Source organism: Anastrepha obliqua, chromosome 1 (assembly GCF_027943255.1).
Source record: "Anastrepha obliqua isolate idAnaObli1 chromosome 1, idAnaObli1_1.0, whole genome shotgun sequence".
In the NCBI taxonomy this organism is placed as follows: domain Eukaryota; kingdom Metazoa; phylum Arthropoda; class Insecta; order Diptera; family Tephritidae; genus Anastrepha; species Anastrepha obliqua.
Genome location: NC_072892.1, coordinates 10,184,236 through 10,209,676, shown reverse-complemented (window position 1 = coordinate 10,209,676; position 25,441 = coordinate 10,184,236). Strand labels below are relative to the sequence as shown.

Sequence of the window (25,441 nt, the reverse complement as noted above, 5' to 3'; positions counted from 1 at the left end):
AACAGCTTTCATTTGATATCCATATTGTACAAACACATTCTAGGGTCCACGTTTTGGTCTCTATCTCGAGACCCTAGTCACGGAGCGGCATGAAAAATACTCTGAACTAAAGCATTCACCAACAGCTTCCATTTGATATCCATGTTGTACATACACATCCGAAGGTTACCCGGGTCCACGTTTTGACCTATATATCGAGTCCTATCCACCAATAGGTATCCAAACTATACGGAAACTATCTTCAATACCTTCTTAACAATGTGTGTAAGTTTGGTTTAATTCGGTGCAGACACGGCCGGTTACCGAACACACACAAAAAGTTGACTTTATTTTATATTATATATAAGATTTTTTTCAGTTTGTGTCCGAAAAATCCAAATATCTTACGGAACCCTATTTTTTTCCAAAATAAAATGTAATCCATGTTACTCTTGGATAATGTAGTTTTCGAATGGTGAAAGAATTTTTAAAATCGGTCCAGTAGTTTTTGAGCCTATTCGTTACAAACAAACAAACAAACAAACAAACAAACAAACAAAGTTTTCCTCTTTATAATATTAGTATAGATTACATTACAGTAGTAAGACAACTGGCATCTGTGGCTCTCAGCCTGTTAAAAATTATTTATCCCTATTATGTGTTTGAGTTTTAAATTCAGAGTGAACATTTTAAATTTTCATCATCTTAAATTTTCTTGTCTCATAAATAATAAATAAATAGCACGTCCTTTTCAACATGAAAAATAAATTGAAAAAAGGTGGCAAAATATCTCAATTGTTGGGAGAACATCTAAATCATCGAATGGGAAATATTTTTTAAAAATAAAATGAAGCGTAAAACTGTTTCATCAAGTCATATTTGCCAAAAGTTAGAAGTACAATAATTCCCATTCCATTCCCCTTTCTCCATCCCTCCAACGAAATTCCTAATACATACATTCAGTTAGGTTACGCGTATGTATAAGTGTAAATGACAGCATTTAAAATTGACGACCTTTTAGAGTAGACATTAAATGATAAGAATAGACAAAAAGTCAATAAAAAACGGAAGCACACAAAGAAATTGTTGAGGACAGCCGAAAAAGGTAACAACAAAAAAATCATTCAAGCAAAACAGTAAGGGAGCGCAATGAACAAAGGTACAAACATAGAAGAGGGATAACAATCAAAGACTCAAAGACCTTTTGAAGCATTTTCTGTTAGGGCAGCTGTTTCCGAGAAAAATATTGTCGCGGTCGAGACTCTAAAATGGGGTTTGGGCGATGCAAGTACAAAACACAAATAACTGTCATACAACTGCACTCGTTTCGAAAGAATAAGGGATGGAGATGAAGATAGAGATAGAGATAAAGATAGAGATGGAGATAGAGATAGAGATAGAGATAGAGATAGAGATAGAGATAGAGATAGAGATAGAGATAGAGATAGAGATAGAGATAGAGATAGAGATAGAGATAGAGATAGAGATAGAGATAGAGATAGAGATAGAGATAGAGATAGAGATAGAGATAGAGATAGAGATAGAGATAGAGATAGAGATAGAGATAGAGATAGAGATAGAGATAGAGATAGAGATAGAGATAGAGATAGAGATAGAGATAGAGATAGAGATAGAGATAGAGATAGAGATAGAGATAGAGATAGAGATAGAGATAGAGATAGAGATAGAGATAGAGATAGAGATAGAGATAGAGATAGAGATAGAGATAGAGATAGAGATAGAGATAGAGATAGAGATAGAGATAGAGATAGAGATAGAGATAGAGATAGAGATAGAGATAGAGATAGAGATAGAGATAGAGATAGAGATTAGAATTCCCCCGAGGGGAGGTATGCCTGTCGTAAAAGGTGACTAAAATCTAGGGTGACCAGTCTCTGATCAGTACCACGAAGATAAGAGAACCGCAGTACCTCATAATTCGACCCATACTGAATCTCTGTGATCTTAGTAAGTGAAGTGGAATCCAATTGAAATGACTCACAGAAGGGTTCGCTGACAAGTTTCACGATACGTTCAATGCCTGTTGCCATCTTTGGTGGCCGCGTAGGTTGGGTTGAGATGACTTCCCGTTAATTCCCACTCTAGAGATAGAGTGAGTGAGCTAGAAATCGACACAGCGAGCAGCTTAACTATAAGCTGCGTTCCTAGTATTTTTCTACGGTTAACAAGAGTGAACAGGTTAATGATATGACTATTGAATGGTGAGAACTATATAACGAGGCCAATCGAAAATCTCTTAAGGCAAAAAGCTTAACCCATTTTGATCGAATTTAACCAATCGCGCCAGTTAAAAAACTAAGTGAACCAAATATCTTCTTCAACTGATCTTTCTAGTACTGAGGAGGCCTTCCTCTTCCTCCTCTGCTACCACCAGCTGACATAGTATCGAATAGTCTTTGAGAGCAAAAAGTTGTGCGGATTAAAAAACGAAGGTATGGAGGGAGGAGTTAGCAAACGGGAAATAAAGGCGGAAACGATAAAGCTATGGCATGAAAAGAAACACGCAGCAGTCGTAAAATGGTACAGCGGGAACTTCGGTGAAGTCAGTTTTTATACAACCCAAAGACTTTCGGGGCACGGATATTTCTAGAAATGCCTGTTCAAAAGAGTGAAGCACTTCACATTCATATATTTACGATGACGCAGCCGACGATAACCTGTGGTACCTTTTTCCAATGCATACGTTGGGAACAGGAACGTCACACGTTGGAGAATGCAGCGGGACCTGGTCGCAGGCACACAAACATTCACCTTGTAGTGAAGAGGATAGAAAGTCACTTTTGAGTAATGCGAAAACGGTTCCTAGGTGGGCGGAAGCTCCCAACGAGAGGGAGATTTTCAGTCTCCGGAAATATCAATGCTGAAACGGCAACATTGATGATGCATTAGGCGTTTTAAACCTTTTGATCCACACAGAAACAAATATAAATGGTGGTGAAACTTTAAGGGCCAATGTTGAATATGAACCACACCTAAACGTCAAGTCTGTTTCTGCACTTCATTTGACATTTTTCAATTTCAAACTAAATCAATTTTAACCATGGAAAGATACACAATCGAGCAACGCGTTAAAGTTATTCAGGCTTATTATGAAAACGGACGCTCAAATCAAAATGCATATCGCGCACTTCGTGATTTTTTCGGTCAATTTAATCGTCCAAATGTGCGTAAAATCGGAAAAAATTGTGCAACAGTTTGAGCAAACCGGGTCTGTAGGAGATGCGAAAACACCAGTGCATGCTCGTAGAGCTCGAACTGCAGAAAATATTGCTGCTGTTCGCGATAGTGTGGTTGAAGAGCCGTCCACCTCAACTCGTCGCCGTGCCCAAAAATTGCACCTCTCACGTTCGTCGTTGATGAACATTACGCATAAAGACTTGCATTTATACGCTTACAAGGTGCAATTGACTCAAGAACTAAAGCCTTTTGACCATTTCAAGCGTCGTCAATGGTCTGAATGGTGGCAGCAAATGGCAACAGTGAATGAGCAATTTTCGAAGAAAATCATCTTCAGTGATGAGGCACATTTTCACCTCAGTGGATTCGTCAATAAGCAGATCGTTATCGTGATATGATAACGAACTTTTTATGACCCGAATTGAAAGATATGGATGTGGATGATATGTGGTTTCAACAGGACGGTGCCACTTGTCACACAGCTAACGAAACAATGGCTCTTTTGCGCGAAAAATTTGATCTCACGTCGCGGCGATGTCAATTGGCTGCCAAGATCATGTGATTTGACACCGTTGGACTTCTTTCTTTGGGGTTATCTAAAAGAAAAGGTGTACATCGATAAGCCAGCAACAATTTAAGAGCTAAAGGATGAGATAATTCGGCACATTAACGGCATAGAACCTCAATTATGCCTCAGCGTCATCGAAAATTTGGACCATCGGATAGAGGTGTACCGCCGAGACCGCGGTGGCCATTTGGTCGATATTTTGTTATACACGTAATTGAACTATACCAATATTATCATAGTAAAGTGAAATGACAATAATTTCCCAAAAAAATTGTACTTTATTTGAAATCAACACCAGTCCTTGAAACTTAACCACTCTTTCTATATATAGTCATAAAAGCCGTTGAAACCTTGTTAAATATCTATTGAGTCCTGTATACAAAAAAAATTAAAAAGAAATTTGTTAAAATTGTGTCAACATATGATCAAGTTATTTATTATATTATTTCCTAAAAAAATTAAAAAATTCTGTAGGAGCATTCCATGGTTCGTACGGGACAGTTCGTACGAATTTTTACAGTTTAAAACCTTAATTATAGACAAACCATAACTTTTTAAAACGAGTTATTTAGTGCACTAATACTGTGTGGTAGTTTTCTAAACGAAACCTATAAACGTGCTTTAAAATATTCGCATATCTTTGCAAAATCAAAAAAAAGTTATATGTTCGTACGTAACTGCTCCAGTCTACCACTACTCTGAGTTATAGTGAATTTAGTGAAATTTCAGCGAAACTAATAATATTAACAAGAAGACGAAAATGACATTTGATTGTGATTGTATTAGAGTTTATTAACACAACAAAAACATTTAAAACATATTTAGTTTAAATGACTTATAGTGTAAAAATGAAAATGTTCATACGGGACAAATTTTGTTCGTACGGGACGCGTACGAAATTCAGCTCTTAAATTTTGATATTAATGTTTTCTAAAGGGAAAATTTGATGCTGTTGTTATCTTGAGCATAGGGTATAGGCTTGGACGATTTCCAGAGACGAACATCCCGAATTTTGTCAGCTATTTCGGATGTAGAAATATAAAAACTGGACGTTGAAGGAACTAATGTGGCAGCAACTTTTGCGAAATCATTCGCGTTTTGGATTACAGTATTGCTTCCTTGCCTACAGGCTTTTTGATTAGCAAGTCTTTTTATATTGCCACCGGCTCCGTCTACAACTCCCTTACCATGGGAAGTGGCAAAATACTTCCATTCAAATTGTTTGTTATATCTTTCAGAGACATAGGTATACCAATAACGAGACTATATAACGATTTTTGAATTCAGAAGAAAGACCATCACTCCATATAACTTCTTTAATTCTTTCGCCCTGATCTGCTGCAAAAATTTTATCATACAAATATGTCACGAAGGCGAATATACTGCCTTTATCTTTTTACTTTGTATCAGAGCATATCACAAAAGTTTTACATTGTGCCATGAAAAATGAAGCCGCGGTAAAAAGAGTAACACTTTCCCTGCTCCATAAAGCTGACTGCACCTCGTTTTGATATGCGCAAGAATAAGATATAGAAAAATCAATTTGAAGTATTCTTGCATGTTCATTATTTTTATCGCTTTGGAATGCTTGTGCTTGTACTCTTTTTATATTTATGTGATACATGACATATGGTAAGTCGGATATAAGGTTTTCGTGTAACTCTCCACAACTGATTTTTTCTGTCTTCAGTTTTACTCGTTGATCGTCTCTTTTTTTCCATTGCTTATAAATTATATTTTTTCCTGGGTCATAAGGTATTACTACTTTACTTCCATTTTTACATGTATCGCACACATTTCTCCAACAGCTTGAATCAAGGGCCGTATCACAGAGAATGTTGCTCCAGTAGGAGCTATTGTAGCTTATTTTCAAACACTTCAATTTTAGAAAAAATTCTCGTGAATCATACATTTGCACTGTTCTGATGGCGTGTCTTAATAACAAAACATTTTTCGGTCGTAGTGCACAAAATCTAGAAAACTCTATTTTTATGTTCGGAAACTCTTCCTTAAATATATAAAAAGCTTCTTTAAAAATAAGGTGAGGTAGTGCTTTTGTAATGTAAGTTTTTTACCGTTAGTCCAACAGACCATTGTGTCGTTCATGCCCAGGCATGTATAAACAATGTCTGGACGAAAGTAAAAATCTTTCACCATTTTGGTGGTTTCGTCATCGTCAATTGGTTCATTTATAGATTTATTCCTAACGTTATCAATACTAAGTCCAAGTTTTTTTGCCACACCCGCTACAACAGCCTTTTTTTTAGTGGGTGAACTGGGTAGACTTCGCATACATTTCTGGAAAGCCTTACATTTGTATGGAAAACATTCAGATTCGCAATCACCAACAATATTTGAACCAGCCTCCCTGTCTTGGGTTTTGATCAACTTTTTGGCTCTTTGGACTCTCTTTTTTTCTTTTTCGTACTTCTTCCTCTTCTGTATTTCTTCCAGGGTCATGGCTTCAGTTTTTCTTTTCCTCCCCTGTTTCACTCTTTCTTTTTCATTGTTTTTGAAATCTGGACCTTTTTTTCGTTTCTCGTCTCTCCATTTTTTATAACGTGACACGCTATGGCGGTTATTATTTTCACTAATTTTCTCCATTTTTTAGTGAAAAGAAAAACTTATATGCCGTGTTCGTACGGGACAAAATTTAATGCCTGAATATTGAACTTATTTACGATGCAAACTGAAATCAATGCTTTACAAGTAAAAAGAGCACCAGTAGTTTGCTTTAAATGTAAAGTAATCGAAACAAATAAGTTACTCGGATGAGCACAAAAATAACTGTACAGTGTTAAGTGCGTTCGTAAGGGACATCATCGAACCATTTTTTTAAAAGAGCATATCTGCGTTGTTCATAAATACACATTTTTTTAATATTACGTTTCAATATTACGTTTGTTCTTTTAACACCAATTATCAGTTTCACGCTATATGTCACACATAATGAGAACTAAGCGCTTAAACTTGACCAAATTTCGATAGAAGAAAATAAAATTTTTATGAATTGTTTTTGTTGTAAAAAAAGATACTTCAAACTGAGGTCAAGTAAAAGGTCGATGTTTATAATGAAGATTGATATATTTTAAATATATTAACACTAATATAATCATGTTCGGCGGTCGAAATTTACCATTTTCCATGGAATGCTCCTGTAACTGAGCTGAAAGCATTTTAAAACTTGATGAAAACTCTTAACAACCGAAAATCAAAATATCTATTCGTGTCGAACTGATTTAAAATTCATTAAAATTAAGTGAAGTGCAAGCGTAGAAGAAATGATAGTAGTAACGAGTATAACGAATTCTATAAATTCCTAATACAAAAAAGAAGAAAAATCTTATCACATTTCTAACTGGGATTAGAACTCCTTAAAAGCCTTATGTTTTTTGCATTTCATTTTATAGTATACCTACTAATGAAACCCTCCTTATTTGACACTCTGCTAGGTAAAAAAAGGTAGACAGCGTAGCTGTTCATGATTTGCATTTATTTTCATTTCATTATCATTTGACGCCGCGACGAAATATTTTCATTGCATCATTTTTCATGAGCGTATTTTTTTATGTAACTCTACCGCCCAATCATTCAACCACCTACTCATCGCTCAAAATAATGAAAAATGTGCTGAAGAAATTTCCAACCGAAAATGGAAAAATTTCAGGTCCAAATAAAAACGTTAAAAGAAAAATGTTTATGTATACAACACCAAATAAAAATGAATATGCTTGCTTCCTTCCTTCCCAATTTTTTTATTGGGTGTTTTTCTTTATCTGCAGGATCGCCTATAATATTATTTGCCGAATGCCTGAAGATTCCTTAGACATTTCACTCAAACATTGCTTTTATCCGTTAAACCAAACATTCTTTTGTAGCATTAATGACATTATTCCCAGTTAGCGTGTGTAGAGGTGTGTGCGTGAGTAGGTGATGGCGCTAGCTTACTGCCCGTGAGCTTGACTTTATTACTCAATCTCTTTTTCTACAACTCAGTTTTTTGTTTTTTCTTTCTTTCTTTACTATATCTGCTATTACTTTCTGCGCTGGCTATCATTCATTCTTGTGTCTTCACCTAAAAACGCACTAAACCATAACACAAAGCACACTAAAGCAAATAATAAAAAAGTCTAACTTATCGAATATCAACTCGCTATTTACACATTTCATTCTGCTAGCTCCTTGTGCCATTCCTGTATTCTTACCAAACTAAATAACCCACACACTCAAACATCTTTCTTTCTTCTGCTTTATCGCATTTTTTCTTTTTCAATTTAGGTTGATGGCGTCGTTATACGAGCCGGTCATTCCAATTTCGATATCGATGATTTAGTGATGCGCAGCGCCAAACGCGCCTCAGCTGAGGGCGGCAGCAATGGATTCTTTGCAGGTGGCGCTTATGCGGCTGGCATGGGTGGTGGTGGCGGTGGCAGCAGCTTTGGTAGTTTCGGTGGTGCTGGTTCGTCGGGCGGCAATGGCGGTGGTGGTGGCGGCGGTGGGTCTTCAGGTGGCGCCTACTACAGCGCCCTGACTGCAAACTATCCGAGCATGAGTGGCGGCGCCAACCTTGGCCTGGGCAGTAATGGCGCTCACTACGATGTGCTCTTCGGCGTGGTGACCGGCGAATCCATTTGGCGTTTCAGTGCACATGACATTCAGAATGGCTTCGAAGGCGAGCGGCGCGATAAGATTATTCGCACCTATGTGCGGAATGCCTACAATTATCATCTCAATGAGATTTTCTACACGGTGAGTACGCCATAAGATGATAAGTGTTGATGGAGAACTTTTTCAAAGAAATGTTCATACATACATTTGTAGAAGAAGTGACTTATTGGAATTTGGTGCTGAAAGCGAATGACTTTTATTCAATGACTCATTTAATTTGCAATGAAAGCTTTGAGTTTCCATTGTCGATTTGGGTTTATTGCCTATTGGGTAATCAGAAAATGGCAATCAAGCTAAGATAGGAGTTGCTTCTTTTAAGATTAAATTTTTAACTCAATTATGTGAGAAAAGCTAAAAAAAGCAAATTTAATTGAAGAATTTTAGACTAAGAGTATTCGGGTAATGGAGCAAAGTAAGAATTAGAAGTGTTCAAATTGTACCCGCTAACCCTCTGCAGCTGAATCGTTTAATACAGGAATGACTTAATATTTAATTTTGCAATTCATTTATTCGCTTTTTTCATGTATGTATTGGCATACATTTTTATATCTTTTTTTATTTGCTGAACTTTTATTTGATGAATTAATTACAAATAATAATTTATTTTTATTTTTATATGAATTATTAAAAAAAACTTTGTATTAAATCGTTAGTTTCTGGTTTATTTAATTATGGTATTTACTTAACATTTTTTATTTAATTCTTTAGTTATAAAATATTTACTTACTAATTTATCATTTATTTATTTATTGTATTTCATTTTTATTAATTAAATAATGATTTTTTGTGTTTATTTGTTTATTTGAAAAACTATTGTATTTAATTATCTTTTTCATAGAATTCAGATACTTGTTATTTTTTGTTTATACCGGACTATTAATTTATTATTTTATTTTTTATTTAGTTATTGATTTCATATTTTTTGTTTATAAATTTAGATAGCAAACTAATTATTTATTGTTTTATTTTCTATTTAACTTTATTTATTATTACTTTTCTTTTATTTATTTAACTACAATGTTTATTTATTGATATAATAATTTTTATTTGTTTTTGATTTTATTGTTCATTTAATTAGAGAATTACTTTTTTTATTGCTAATATATATTACTTGCTTAATACACTTTTTTTAATTATATATTGCATTAGTTTTTATTTATTTATTGACTTGATATTTTTTTACTTATTATTTATCCACTTTTTTGCTTATTAATTTATTTATTTGGGGAGGAAATTATTATTTATTTCATTTTTTTCAATCATTCAATTGTTTAACAGATTACTTCTTTATTATTTTATTTTCCATTTATTTATTGACTTAATAATTATTTTTAAATTTTTTGATTTGATTTTGGCTATACATCCATCTGAATTGAAGCAGGTACGTGGATGTGAGACATCACGAGAAGTGTGGGTGAAATTAGAGTCGATTTATGCGTCAAAAGGTCCGGCGCGAAAGGCAACGCTGCTGAATCAGCTTGTGCTACAAAAGTTGACGGAAGGCGAAGATGTGAAAGAGCATATTGCGAAATTTTTTGATGCCGTAGACAAATTGGAGGGTATGAGCATTCAGATAAATAGAGATCTTCTTTCAATTATGCTGCTATACAGCTTGCCGCCTACTTATGAGAATTTTCGTTGTGTAATCGAGTCACGCTGAAGTGCTTAAAGTAAAAATAATGGAAGAGAGCGAAGCACGTCAGCAGTCATCGAGAAGCATAGTAATACAATGACTGCAAAGTCTCGTGAAAATAGTCGTAACTATTTTTTCTAAAAGTAAAAAAGAAACAGATAATAAGTAATAACAGATGACACGCATAGTGTTGCCAGAAATTACTTCAACACGCCCTCTCAATGTGCGGATGATCTAAGCAGTTAAACCAAGTCCAGTTCGACATCTTTCGTGATTTACTCATGCTAGTGGTTTTGTCATCACATCCGCAAGTATCTCGTGCATGGATATGTGTGCCAATGTGAATAACCCTTTACTGACGCATTCTTGAACAAAGCAGTGTTTTATGTCGATGTGTTTGGCTCTCGCATGATAAACCGGATCAGATATAGATTTATAATTTTTATTTATTTATTTGTTTATTTGTTTATTTATTTAGTTAGAAATTAGTTTATATTGTTTCATTATTTATTTAATAATTCTTTTTTTTTAATTATTTACTGATTAACCAGATTATTTAATAATTATTTTAAGTTTTTCTTTTCATAGATTTAATATATATATTTTTTTTTAGTTAGGAAATTATTTTTTACTGAAGATGGTTAGTTGGTTGGTTGGTTTAAGGGTGACCCCGCATCGGAGTGTCACATAGACCGCAAGTTGGGTCCGTTGTGTTGCCCTAGAGCTCATTATATTATATGATTTCCCCACCTAACCGAGATTTTTATTACAGATTTTGGTCCAAAATATTAATTCGCTTCGAGAATTTAATGAGAGATTCGATTTTCAGGTCCGAGAGTAGTCAATTGTTGGAGAGCCTAGAAGAGCGAGTCGACTTCTGGTTAGACCGGGACAACTGCACAGCAAATGTCTGCTCGATACTTCCTCATCTTCGTCCTCGCAGTATCTGCACAGGTCGTTTTGAGGAACCCCGAGCCGATGTGCGTGAGTGCCCAAAAGGCAGTGGCCGGTGATAAGAGATATTATATGCTTTAGTTCGTGTTTCGATAGACTTATAAGGGTTTTTGTCTGTTTCAGATTGTAGGATGGCCAGACTTGTCCGGTCGTATCGCAAGTAGTTTCCACTCGCCACCTCCGATCAGCAATGCTGTGAAATTCTCTATCAATGATCATTTTACATGTTGAGAGCGGAATGTGGATTGCTGACGATATATATTTATTATTTTATTTATCTATTTATTTATTAAGAAAGAAAATTATATTTTTATTGTTTAAGTATTTATTTAATTTTTTATCATATATTTATTTACCGGATCATTTATTTATTATTTTAATTTCTTATTTATTTTAATATTATTAAATATTTTTTTAGTTATTTATTGAGTTAGCAAATTAATTTTGTATTATAATATATTATTATTTATTTTCTATTTAACTATTTATTAACTGAATTTTTTCGCATAAATTTTTTTAGCTACTAAATTAATTGTTTATTGTTTTTTTATTTACTTAACAATTTATTAAATGGATTTTTGTTTACTTAATAAGTTTTTTAAATTAAATCTTAATTTTTGATTAGATTATTTATTTCATTTTTTTTATTTCATTTTTTTATTTTTAGTTTTTTAATGACGAAATTATTATTTTTTATTTTACTTATTAAACCAGTGATTTCGTTTACATTAAAATTTCGGTTTACATAAAAATTTTATTTGTTTATTTATTTAGTTATCAAATTATGTATTTAGGCTTTCTCTTATTATTTAAATATGTATCTATTGCATTTTATTTACATAATTATTTATTTTTCTATTTATTTATTTATTAGGGTATCAATTTTTTTTGTTCTTATATTATTTTTATCACTCATTAGCTATCTACTAATTGAACTTTTATATAATATAATTAATAATTTTTTTATTTATTTATTTACAAATTATTTATTTAATATTTCATTTTCAAATTATTTACTGAATTTTTATTGATCTAAATATATATTTATTTATTAATATTGTATATTTAGGTTAGGTTAGGTTAGCCTGGTTGGCAATAAGCCACGCATAGACCTTTTGGTCCCTAACGATACCAGATGGAGACCGACCTCATGTAGGAATCTAAGTAGGGCTGGGAGCTCCGCTTGTGAGACGTCTTCCAGACCCTCAAACAGTGGGGCTCCCAGGCATCTTAGTCGCGTTTTTGATAATGCCGGACAAACGCACAGAAGGTGTTCTAAAGTTTCCTCAACATCCTTTCTGCATTTGTCCGTGTTAGCAGTCCCTATCTTGTAAGCATGTGCAGCCAATAGATTATGACCTGTTAGCATACCTATGATAGTTCTGCATTCCTTTCGCGAGAGCGTAAGTACGAATTGAGTCAGTTTTTTGTCGTTAGTTCTACACATGACTTTTGCTGTGGTCAGGTTAGTCCACCTAGCTTCCACTTGCCTTTTCATGTGGTCGTCCATTTCGTTGTATATTGTGTTCAGCGGTTTTGGTATGTCATTCTCTTGCTCAAAAGTTAGTCTAATAGCACTTTTTGCTATCTCATCTACTATTTCGTTCCCCATAATACCTTTGTGACCAGGTACCCAGTAGATATGCAGCCTACTGTTTCCGGCTAGCCTTTCTATGGCCTCCCTGCTCCGTCGAGCATTTTTGGACTTAATACAATATGAGCTTATTGCTTTTATTGCTGCTTGACTATCCACGTATATATTAATTGTTCAGTTCTTTCTTGTTCTAGTGTAGGCTAGCTCCGCGGCTTTCCCCACAGCAAAAACTTCCGCTTGGAAAATACTGCTGTGGTCTGGCAGCTTGATAGGCTGCCCTATTCGTAGTTTTGAGCAGTAAATACCCGCTCCCACTCCGTCCAGAGTTTTAGAGCCATCTGTATAGATGTGAAAAGTTCTATGGCCAGGCTTCTCTCCTCTTCAATTGTAGTGCGAAACCTTCTCTCCCAATTAAAGTACGGAGTCATGTAGTCCGTGCCACCCGAGCTCCACTTTCCTATTGAGCTGTGACCGAAGGTTCTGCAGGTGGATACCGCCGCATATAAACTTGGTTTTTGAGCAGAATGTAACCTGAAAGCTTATGTATCTGTGATCAGGGAATGAGGGCCTACTCAACACTTCCCATTCCTGTACCATAACATGCCTGCTTGTGTAGTGTGTTAAATCAAGTACGTTCTTCGAGGTTGGTCCAACATATGTTGGTTCTTTACCTCTATTAGCTATTTCTAGGCTACTCTGAAGAATATAGGTAAATAGTGACTCCCCTCGGTCGGTTATTTCTGCACTACCCCAGACCGTGTAATGTGCGTTTGCGTCCGTTGCTACCACCAGAGCATGCTTCTTTCTGGCAGCTGTTTCTACCAGCTTCCGAAGTTCCGTCTGTGGTGCTTCTTCATCATGTGGCATATAGCTAGACCCAAAGAGTAATGTCTCATCCTTGCAGCCCTCCAGCGCCACCACTGTCAGATCGTCTGAAGAGAGATTATGATCAATATAAGAACATATCCTTTTTTGGACCATTATCGCTGTTCTTGCCGTATTTTTTGCAATCGGGATGTATGTGTTGTAGTTGTGTGACTTTAGACCGGAGACTGTGTTGCTTGATACTATCCATGGTTCCTGGACTAGAGCCACATCGTAGCCGACTGCCTCTATGTTGAGCAGGAGCTCGGCTGAGGCGTTGTTACTTTTGTGGAGGTTTATCTGAAGGACTTTCAACATCTGGCCTCAGTACCTTCTCGGGGTTGGATACTACCTCCAAGTCGCCCTTCTCCACTTCCTGTATATTGAGGGAGGCTTCCAGGATCTCTTATATGCCGCGATCCTTTTCCACCTTTCCCGCAGCGAGCGTGTTGTGGTTGTCATGTGCCGGGTTGCGCTTTTTGAGGCGAAGGTGCACGCTACCAACTCCCCAAGCCATCCTCCCGAATCGTGCGTAAAGCAAGTCCTCTACCGGCTTGTTGATTTGGATAATGTAGTCCTGGCTACCATCAGCAGTTGCTGGTTTTACCACGCTCAACACTTTCCAATCGTCTGTCTTTGTAGTAGTCGCAGCGTATATTCCGGTTTTACCACTCGCGGAATGAAAACCTTTGCCTTCGGTATTGAGAGAATGCAGCTGCGATCAACAATTTCCAGTGATGCCCTCTCCCAGAGGCCTTGAAGCGTTTTTATGGCTTCCCTTAGCCATGTGAGCGTGGGGTCATCCTTAGACTTTACTATTATATATGATTTTGACGACGCTGAACCACCCTGCTCCGTCGAATTTTCGTAAACAGGGTTTCCAGTAGCTTCATTTCCGCTACCTTCCACCGTTCCTGCGACATTCGCCCCAGCTGATCGCTACGGTCAGTGGGTGCCACTATGAGGTGCCTCTTGGCAATTTCACTAGCCGCTGCCGCTGCTTTCGACGTCGTAGGTCTTTCGTCTCCGTTTTTCGGTTTAGCCGTCTCGTGCCTGTGCTTCTGCTTTTTCAATGGCCCTGAGGCCTCACTATCCGCAGAACGCTGCCTCTTGATGGCTAGTTCTTCTTCGATTTTGTTCGCATAATTCGGACTGGAGGCTGCGAACATTGGCTTTGCTGCGTAGAAGGCCCGGCCATTTTTGATCTCCTCTCTGGCCCAAGCCAACCGTTCGTCCTCTTGCTTCGTCAGGTTAGACTTGCTGCCAAATCGGTCACAAACTTTGACCGTGGCCTTGTATCGCGCTTTGGCCTTCAGCTTCTCTTTATCAGGCTTGATCCTTGGTCTGTTCTTGCTATCCGAATCAGCACCATTGGATCCAGCCGGAGAACACAGAAGAGCCTCTTTCTCAGCTGTGTTAGTGCTCCCGACGCTTTCGTGGTCCGAGTCTTCGTGGACAATGGCACCTCCGCGCTGAGGAGCGTTATGTGTGTGTTTGGCAGTAGAATTACGACCACTGTAGCCTGCTCCCGCTGCAATAGAGGTTTTGTTGCTTGAATTTTTGTTTGTATTCATATTCATCTTTTTCTTACGACGACCTGCTCGAAGAGGCGAGCGCAGTGGTCTATTTATAAAATCAGGAATTCAAAACGGTCCACCATGACAGTGCCCCATGCCGTGGCAAGGCCACAGTTACTTCCTAAGGCGGCCCGGTGTTAGGAAGGCACCGTTGAAATACAGCCGGTCTGGTGAACCTCCTAGCTGCAAACGATCCAATGGGCACGGTGTCGCATAACACCCTGGATTAGGGGGTGGGCTGGGAAAGGAAATAACGGGATGTAAAGGGTTTGGGGATGACACAGGGATCTTAATATATTTAAATAATTAGCAAATTAATTATGTACTCTTTCATTAGTTATTTATGAAATTTATTAGCACTGTTAAATGTTTCTGTTAATTTTATTTATTTATTAATTAATTAATTTATTTATTTAGCAAATTTTGTCATTTATTTATTCAAATAAGTTATATATTAATTACCTCTCTTACTCTTTATTTGTTTAATTGTTTAGTGTATTTTTATACATTTTTATTGATTAAACTATTTACTTGTATACCTTTTGCTTATCTATTAATGTCTCAGAACCCACACAATCGGATATTTAAATGTTACGTAATACACGAAACTTGGGAATTTAAACCATAAATTCATTGGCTATATCATCCCAAAGAGATCTTCGATACGTGGCTGAGAACTTGAGTTCACGTCCTATTTAACTGATTTTAAGTTCTCTAAGAGCATTCCTTAAGAATCAAAACATCATCAAGCTTTGCTGCTGTTGTTGGCAGTGAAGCACAGATTTGAATATATTCAAATAATTAAATAATCAATGAATATAATTAGAATAATAAAAAAATATAAATTCCAAAAATAAATTTGTTTTTAACAGTGAAGAAAAATTCACTTGGCGCCACTGAAAAAAAATTCAACTATTTGCTTAATCAAAGTTGAAAGTAGGAAACAGCACAGCTATCTATAATTTCATCTATCAGAAATGAGACCTCATAGACACTCTTATACAACTCTAAACTAAAAATTAGTGGAAATAAATTTATTATCACACAGCAGTTTCTTGTGTCGACTTGACGTTTTGTGAAGCACAATGATTTTTCTTCTTTTATTTTGTATTTATTTTTCAATTCATGGGTTTTCTAAAGGGTGGTTACATTTCGAGGGCCGATGTTGAATGTGAATCACACCTAAACGTCAACGACACCGTTGGACTTATTTCTTTTGAGTTATTTGAAAGAAACGGTATACGTCGATAAGCCAGCAACAATTCAAGAGCTAAAGGATGAGATAATTCGGCACATTGACTACATAGAATTAATTATGCCTCAGCGTCATCGAAAATTTGGACCATCGGATGGAGGAGTGCCGTCGAGGCCGGGACGGCCATTTGGCCAATATTTTGTTCCACACGTAATTGAGCTACACCAGTATTATCATAATAAAAAGAAATGACAATAATTTCGTAAAACGATTGTATTTTATTTAAAATCAACACCGGCCCTTGAAACTTAACCATCCTTTACAAGGCGCATTCATTAAAGGTGATCGCACTACATCAACAAATAATGAATTCGGCTTGTTTCATTCTGAGCTGACAGCCACGTAGACACGGCGAAAGAAAAAGAAATCAGCTGTTTTAGCAGCACCACCTTTGATTTTCTATAAATTTACAGTCTGCTCTAACTTTTCATTTTCCATTGCATAAATTTGACGTTTTTTGACGTTGCGTCAAATTGAAATTTTTTCCTGCAAATACTGAAAATATTTGAAATATTTCACTTTTCGATATGAAAATATTCAAAGCGTAAAATCTGATTTGAGCGCACTTTACTTAACTGATTTTAAAAATTGGGTTCTGACTTCATAAGCACTACTGAAAAATGTCTGTACAACTGCATTAAGTTTATTTAAATTGAAAAAAATTGTCTGCACATTAAAAAAATATTTGTTCAAAGAATTACAATTTAAAGCATTTAAGCATTTTTGATGCATATTGCTTTATACTTTTATTTAATTTTTGCGGTCGCTAACGTTCAAAGGTCCAAAAATCTTGCGCAGAATCTTTCTTCCGAGCATTCCAAGAGATGCCTGATTCATCAATTTGAATATAACCCATATCTGAAAATCTGAACTAGTGGCAGGAACAAAGCTAAGCAAAGTCATAACCTTTTTGGCAGTATTAATTGCTAAATAATTGATCTCTGCTCTCCACAAGTAGTGAGACTAAGACAAGTAGTTTTCTGGAAACCGATTTCTACTGCCAATTTTCATCAAGAAGCAAGGCTTCTTGTTACTATCATCGCAACGCCAGATTATATCCATTTTTGACGATAAAGCGAAAACTGAGGTATGTGGCTGAGAATGCATTCAATGCATCTACCGGTAGTGCAGTACTAAACCTGCATCCTGAGACTATCTTTTGATTCAGACTGGGGTAAATTTTTTATTTTTTTTTATTTTATTTTTTCAAGCAGAAATATCAGAACCATTAATACTGATGAAATAGTAGCGCCACCGGAAAAATGACAAATGATCAGCAATGAGAATGCCACATATTTGTTTTAATAAGGGCCATTGGAAAATCTTAAAAGGAATATTTGAACTTTGATTGACCTTGCAATCCAATTGTCTACACTATCCATGCTACTCAGCCATCAATAAATTTTATTATCTCACGCTTTACGAACTATTTTGACTTGAAATTTTCTTTTTTACCTTCCCTTTACTAGATTTTTATGATGTTGGTAGTTGGGAGAAAATCATAGCTTTGGAAATAGTTCAGCGGAGCAAATTCCCACAGCTCAATAGAAATAAAAGCTACTCTACAAATAAAACTTCACAGATTTTCTCTTCTCTTCGCAAGCCACCATTTTTCATTACCATTGAACCAGTAATGTGTCAACAAAATATCGAAAAATTCCCATTTAGCAACACATTTAAGGTTACACATTTTACGGCAGGGTTAAGAGCATTTCCACTGCTGCGCCATAAAGTAGGCTACATTGCAGTCCCAGCGGATGAGAACGCTAACCGAATACACATTGATACCCATTCGCTGATGCGCTTAAAGGATATGGACGCTTTGAGGAAACTACCAGCAAAATGACACATTTTCAACTTCCGAGTGAACGAACCACCCACACACACACACACACACATGCACACAAAAGCACTTCAGTACAAACAACTAAAAAAGGAAATGAATTTTCAAAGAAAACACAGCAAACAGCACTGAGTATTGGTTTCCATTACAGTTACGGACGCTTTCGTGCCTTATTGCACATTCTGTCAGAAGAGTACTGAAACTTGTTCATTAAGACAAAAAACTGTTCAAAAGACAAATTGTGTCGCCGTCACCGCCGAATGGATTCACTTCATTCTGAAATATTAAAAAAAAATATGCCAACGAATAATCCAATTATCCGAGCACTTATTAAACATGTTTTTTGGTACTGACTTCAGTTACTCTCCGGCATTCTCTTCTCAGTTGTCTCAGTTCAAAATAGGTATTATAAAGTGGAGATGAGATTCCTTGGCTTATTGGTAGAGGATGGATTCTCGTGATGTAAAATCCATGAACATTTTTTTCACCAAATCTGTCCTTCTTGAAGCATTAACGCTCTTGAATATCGCTTAAGGCCATAAAAATATTCTTTATTTACAATCTGTACTTCTGGCAAAACTCCGCATGCAATCATATTATAAGAGCTGCCCTCGATTCACCAACCACTTAGCGAGTAGTGAATAAAACAAAGTATCTCCGTTAAATCGAATAGTGCATATGATTTGGCAGGACTACGTTATTTTTTATAACAAATTCTTATGTCTTCCTATTGCTATTGAAAGCGTAAGACAATCAAGAGGTAGGCGTTCTGCTCCTCACCATATGCCGCTCAAACTCTTATGGAATTCCAATGCTTTTTAAACTAACTTTCCAATATGCAAAATATATCCTTGCTTGGCAGCACTGCCCTAACTGTGTTCCTTGTAAGCGAAGCGGCTATTAACAAATCTCTTTAAACTGGCCTTCCTTTTATATACAAATTGTTTGCTTGACGAGAGCGAAATTCTCTATCGAGAAGAGAAATTCTGAATTGAAAGCGGGAAACATCAATTTTTGGTACTTTTTTAACCGAATGTAAATAAAAATAACTAATATAAACTTTAAGGAAATACCAAAAGGATATTCCACTCCTAAACCGCCAAAGCCACACTAGAAAAGTAAAGAAATTTTCACTTCAACCACAAATTTTGATGGAAGACACAACCACAACTGCAACCAAGATGCCACTCCTCACCAATTTCCTGCCAACAACTATGGTTTTCACTCTCTTAGTTGTCATTGTTGATGGTGAGCAATCATCGAGGCAAATGATGGTTCGACGGAAAGGTAATGCTTGAGTGGAGGTCATTTCGTTGAATTAGCATGTCATTCGCCTGGGGGACTCCCCCATCAAATTGGTGTAAGCTGTGCGTCAGGGGGCACCAAGGCACAACACCACAAGACGAAAAGTGGCGAATATGAGAAAAAAATTTGAGTAATTGTTGTAAGTGAGCGAAAACCGCATTAAAAACCGAAGTGAACTGAGATGAACCGAGCTGAGCTGTACGATTGATGAGAGTAATTTTGACATTCATTGAAGTTCAATGCAAGGGGACGACAGTAAGCATGATTACTGATGACATTGTAATGGAAGGGTGGCAATGCGCAAGATGTGAGAGAAGCAGAATGAAAAGAAAAAGGGCTTTAGAGCGGGTAATGGATGAAATAAAAAGAATTACATTGTGTTGAAGGGGAAAAATTATATTTTAAATTAGCACATTTTACTTGATACTGGAATTTTTTGTTTTTATTAATTCCACAGTACTACCACGATGTAAGAATATAAAAGTGGTCCATCTTAGCACTGTTGCATTGTTCTTGGCGAATTTGACAGAATCGACTGTTTTTGTTTAATTTTACATAAGTTTTACCCAATAGTAAAAGGAAGTGGCGCTGTAAAGTTGTTAGAAAACAAATGATAATAGAGCTTCCAAATGCAGCTATAATGCATCCAATCATTTTTAACTATGAACTTACTTTCGCTCTAGCAAAGGTGGGACACTCAGAGTCAAAGTACTCAGTGTTATCCGCCTGCTCCAAGCAAGACAAGCACATTGGGTCCTCAGTGATTCCAATGGTGGTCATATGCAGACCCCATGGGTTGTATCCTGTAATAATACCGACCATCAACCGAACGTCTTTCCTTCAAAGTTTTAGTGCCACAGAAAGTTTGACAGTTTTCTGTTCGGACTTGTCACAAAACACTTTGCAGTTCTGCAGCGTTCTAGACCGGACCATCGCTCTTTATGTAGATGGCCTACATAAGCGCTGATCCTATTCATGATTCCTGCGGAACTGAATCCGATTATTGGCTCTGGTCCATGTGGGAGAACCGCTGATCCACAGTTGGCCAATTCATCGACAATTTCGTTTCCTTGAACACCGGAGTGTCCCGGAACTCATCTAAGTACAAGCCTGTTTCGTCTTGCGACAGAATTGAGCTTCTTCTTACATTCTTGAACAATCTTTGAGGTCTGCTTCGCGTTCTCCAGGGCCTTCAGTGCAGCCTGACTGTCACTAAAAACTCCAATCTGTTTCCTTCTCCATCTCCTCTCAATTATCCATTCGGCTACTTTCAGGATGGTAAAAGCTTCCGTTTGGAAAACAGTTTCCATGGACCCATTGGTAAAGAAAATATCCGTCATTCTGCATTCTGGATTACTCCATTGCTAACGCAATGGAAATCTGACATCAAATTTCCTTCCAAATGAAACTATGGGCATCAGGTCGTCGGCAAAAACAGTGGACACTGCTCAGATAGCAAATTAAAGCTCTCCCTGTGTCCCGAAGTTCCGTCTTCCTGTCAGAAACCATATTTATGGATTTTACACATTGCTTCCTGATGTATAATATCTTAAGATCCAAGGGAAACAAATCAAGCTACCATTTAGAGCATCGCCGGTGGTTGGACTCATGGCACCCATAATGCATAAACATACACTTCTTTGCAGCCTGTATAGTTCCCGGAGTGTGGACTTAACCATGGTCCGTCACCACCAAACCACAAAGGCGTAAGTGGTGATTGATCTGATAAGCGCTGTATAAATCCATAGCACCCCTGCAAGTTTCAAAACCCAGGTTTTACCAAAAGCTCTACGGCATTGCTGAAAAATCCTTAATGTGCGATGCACCTTCAGTGAAACGTGTGCCTCCCAAAGTCAGCTTCTTATCCAAGATTACTGCTAGATATTTAACTGCATCGGTAAGACCAAGTGGCACACTTTTCAGTGTTGGTAGACTAAGTTCATTCAATTTCCGTTTTCTCGTGAACAAGACTATGGTGGTTTTGTCGGATTGACGGAAAGACCTTGTCTCAAGCACCAGTCATCGACTTTGTCCAGAATCCTCTGCACTTTTGTGCAAAGCCTTCTAAGGGATTTATCCGATGTTAGCGCACAGATATCGTCCGCATATGGTTGGACATGAAAACCGAGTTCCTGCATCTCCGCTAGTCGCGAGTTTATGACCAAGCACCACAACAGCGGAGAAGGCACAACCTCTTGGGAACATCCTTGCTTGACCTTGACGGTGATTAATTCGTCACTGTTCTCACCAGCGATTCGTGTGTTTACTTTCTCTGCTGACGTAGGGAACCTGGAATGAGTAAATCTTACATTCTATCGTTCGCACACAAAATGGTAAAATTAAATTTTACACAGTACGAGAAATATCTATATGAAAAACCATTACGCATAAACACAAATCTTCACCGGCTGTCGTCAGCCGGAAGTTGCTTGCGTGCCTTTCAATTAAACGTTAATTAGTAAGCGCCAGCTTTCGCTTGCTTACGGCGGATGAGTGAAATTCTGCCGTACTGGCATTTTTTGTTAAGAACGCATGAATACAAGCGCATATTTGTAAATATATATATTAGGCCGGGTCGATTTGTGGGGAGGCAAAAAACTCGCCCATTGCTCTGTGAAAATCATATTCTAGGGATCAAAGTAAGAAACTTTGACGAAGGAACCATACCTCTAAAACGAGTTCTGATATCCCCCAATTTGGGTCGAGCTTTTTAGTTTCTTTTCTATAACTCACTTAATTTTCATTTACATATGTTCTAACTAAATAAATTTCTATAACTCACTTAATTTTCATTTACATCTGTTCTAACTAAATAAATTTCTTAAGAGAAAAAATAGATATTATTATAAATAAATAAAAATAAAGAAAAAACATAGCCATTTAGCTGATTTTTTCATGTAAATGGTGATATTTTGAAATTGGGGGACATCAGAACTCGTTTTAGAGGCATGGTTCCTTCGGCAAAGTTTCTTATTTTGATCCCTAGAATACGATTTTCACAGAGCAATGAGCGATTTTTAAATCGACCCGCCCTAATATATATACTATTCCTTAACTCCTGACGGAGCGTAGCGTACATATTTAGCTGTTTCTAATTTCAATTTTTCTACTGTGGTAATTTAGCCTTTTCACTAAAGCAATCAAGTAGCTGTGTAGAAAAAATGTGGCAGCATTAAAGTGAAAGGAAATTCGAAGGAAATGAGCGAATAAGGAAAATGAGGCAGAAAGTAGATTCTATGAAAATAATCCTGTATTAAATTTGAGAAAGCCAAGGAAAGGCATGGAGCCGAAAGCGCTGCAAGCCGTGTCTTTGGAAATTTAACTAATTACACGAACTCTCGGAAGGAAAAAGGAAATAAATTGACTACAAATCAATATTCTAGTTGATATTACTTTGGCTGGAGCGTGAGGAAATTTGCAGTTTTTATATTGGTGCAAAACAACAACTATGTGCATATGCATTAGCTCGCTGAAATTTTAAACCAGCATTTTTTTTAATTCTAACGCATTTAGCCAAGGTTTAAAATTGAGAATTCTTATTCACTGCAAAAATTATATATTTTTTATTGAACTGCTGCTCTTTTTCTACTAAATACTTGTTTTTATTAATTAGTCCTTTAAAAAATTAGACGAATACAATGATTTTTTTGTTTTTGTAGATATTTTTCGAGTGAAGTTATATGAAATAAAATTAAGTGTCAAAAAAACTTAAACCAAAAATAAATAATAATAAATTAAATATTATTACTAATTTTTATTTAATACTTCGGTATAAAAAACTACCACTTTTGCCACCCAAATATTGAAGGCAATGATATTGTAGCTATTGAGGAAAAATTGTATTCATATTTTAGTGGGTTAATTATTATCTTCAGATGCTTTTTCCGGAGGAAGTTTTTTTTTATGCCAGCTGGATCGGTGTTTTCCTTTTTAACCATAAAAAGACAAGCAATGGTGACATGATAGCAGATTCCAGTTCATTTAGGTCTTGTAGTCTTTTTCTTGGAAATAAAAAACGTGTGTTTATGCTTACAGATGAGAAAATAGAATGAACGAGTTTATTTTACACATGTACATATGAGTATAAGAATAAGATGATGCAATGAACACAGCAATGAACACAGCACACAATCAGCTGTTTGTTTGCTTTAACCTTTGTATTTTTGTGTAACACTTCCACTTTCATTGATCAGATTATTCATTTTCAAAACATGAACAAACTTTCAGAAGTGACTTAAAATTATTGAAATTTGAACTCTTTAGAGGCTTCGTGAAAATATCCGCCAGCTGTGTATTTGTTGGCACGTACTTGAGCGTGAAGCCTTTGTTCTCATACACCTCTCTGATGAAATGAAATTTGACCTCAATATGTTTGGTCCTCTTGTGGTATTGTGGATTCTTCACCAGTTTAATTGCGCTTTGATTGTCTAAACAAAGTTCTGGTACTGTGTGATTTCCGGACATTTCCTCCAATAATCGACGAACCCAAATTAGTTCTTTTACTGACTCACAAGCGGCCATGTACTCTGCTTCGGTTGTTGAGAGTGCAACTGTTTGCTGAATTTTTGATGACCACGAAATAGGACCGCCGCATAACATGATTACATAACCTCCAGTTGATCGCCTTGTCCCCAAATCACCAGCAAAGTCCGAATCACTGAAGCAGGTCAAAGACAAATTATTAATTTTCTTGAATAAAATACCTTCACTGAGAGTCCCTCGTAGATATCTGAAGATTCGCTTTATCAAGACGATATGTTCGCTGGTATAAGTGTCCAGAAAACGACTTGCATACGACACCGCATAGGCTAGATCAGGTCGTGTCACTGTAGACAAATACATAAGAGATCCAACAGCTTCGCGATATGGGTACTGCACTTGCTGACTGCTTTCTGTGTTTAAATTTGCACCTTCTGCTGGAGTTGTGACGGGCTTGGCGTCGAGCATTCCAAATCGTTCCAACACTTTTGTTGCGTATGCTTTTTGTCGAATAAATATTTTGCCAGATTTCCTGATAACTTCCATACCCAGGTAAAATATTGACTCAAAAACTTTAATGTCGAAGTCTTTCGTGAGATAATCGATCAGCTTACAAAGTGCTTCTGTTGATTGCGCTGCTATGATGCCATCGTCAATATAAATTGCAAGAATTAATTTCGCACTGTTAAAACTCCCGATAAAAACGCATGGATCCTCTGCACTGACTTTTAGATTACAAGTCTCCAGCATCTGAGTAAATTTCTGATTCCAACATCTCGATGCCTGCTTTAAACCATAAAGACTTTTGTTCAGCTTACACACCTTGTCAGTTCCATCTTCGTAACCAGTAGGTTGATGCATATAAATCTCCTCGCTTAGAGTTCCGTAGAGAAACGCTGTCTTCACATCAAACTGCTTTACAATCATGTCAAGCTCAACTGACATGGCAAAAATCATTCTAATTGACGTAAACTTGGCAACAGGGCTAAAAGTCTCGAAGTAATCAGTACCAAACTTTTGCGTAAAGCCACGAGCGACTAAACGCGCCTTAAAACGTTCGATTTCACCTTCCTTTCCACGCTTGATTTTGTAGACCCATTTGTTAGAAATCGCTGTTCTACCTGTAGGCAAACTTACCAGGGACCAGGTTTGGTTTGTTATTAACGATGAAAACTCCTCATCCATGGCACGCTTCCACTGCGCACAATGGTTACTAGACACTGCTTTGACATAGCAATCCGGCTCATCTGCTTCAGCAATATACGCATAGCTTAGTGCAGCTTTACTTTCAATATCTCCTCTTTGCGAACGTGTCATGATCCTACGTATCTGCGGTTGATTGGTTGCATCTTCGCTATCGTGATTGTCACAGCTTTCAGTTATGGTTTCTGGTTTGTTAGCATTCGTAGTTGGTTCTTCCACTGCTTCAGCGTGTTCTTCATGCACATATGCGGCTTCTTTGCAGGTTTCTTTGATTATAACGTCTCTTGATACTTCAATTTTTCTTTCATTAGGTATCCAAAC

General features: G+C 36.8%; 1 protein-coding gene across 1 annotated transcript in view; it reads left to right on the top strand.

Moving 5' to 3' along the window:
- LOC129236031 (neuroligin 4-like) overlaps nt 1–25,441 on the top strand; it is a 255,331-nt gene that overhangs the window by 47,489 nt on the left and 182,401 nt on the right. Inside the window, exon 5 of the mRNA XM_054870203.1 lies at nt 8,024–8,494. Coding sequence (XP_054726178.1) covers nt 8,024–8,494 — 471 coding nt within the window. The remainder of the gene's footprint in view (nt 1–8,023; nt 8,495–25,441) is intronic.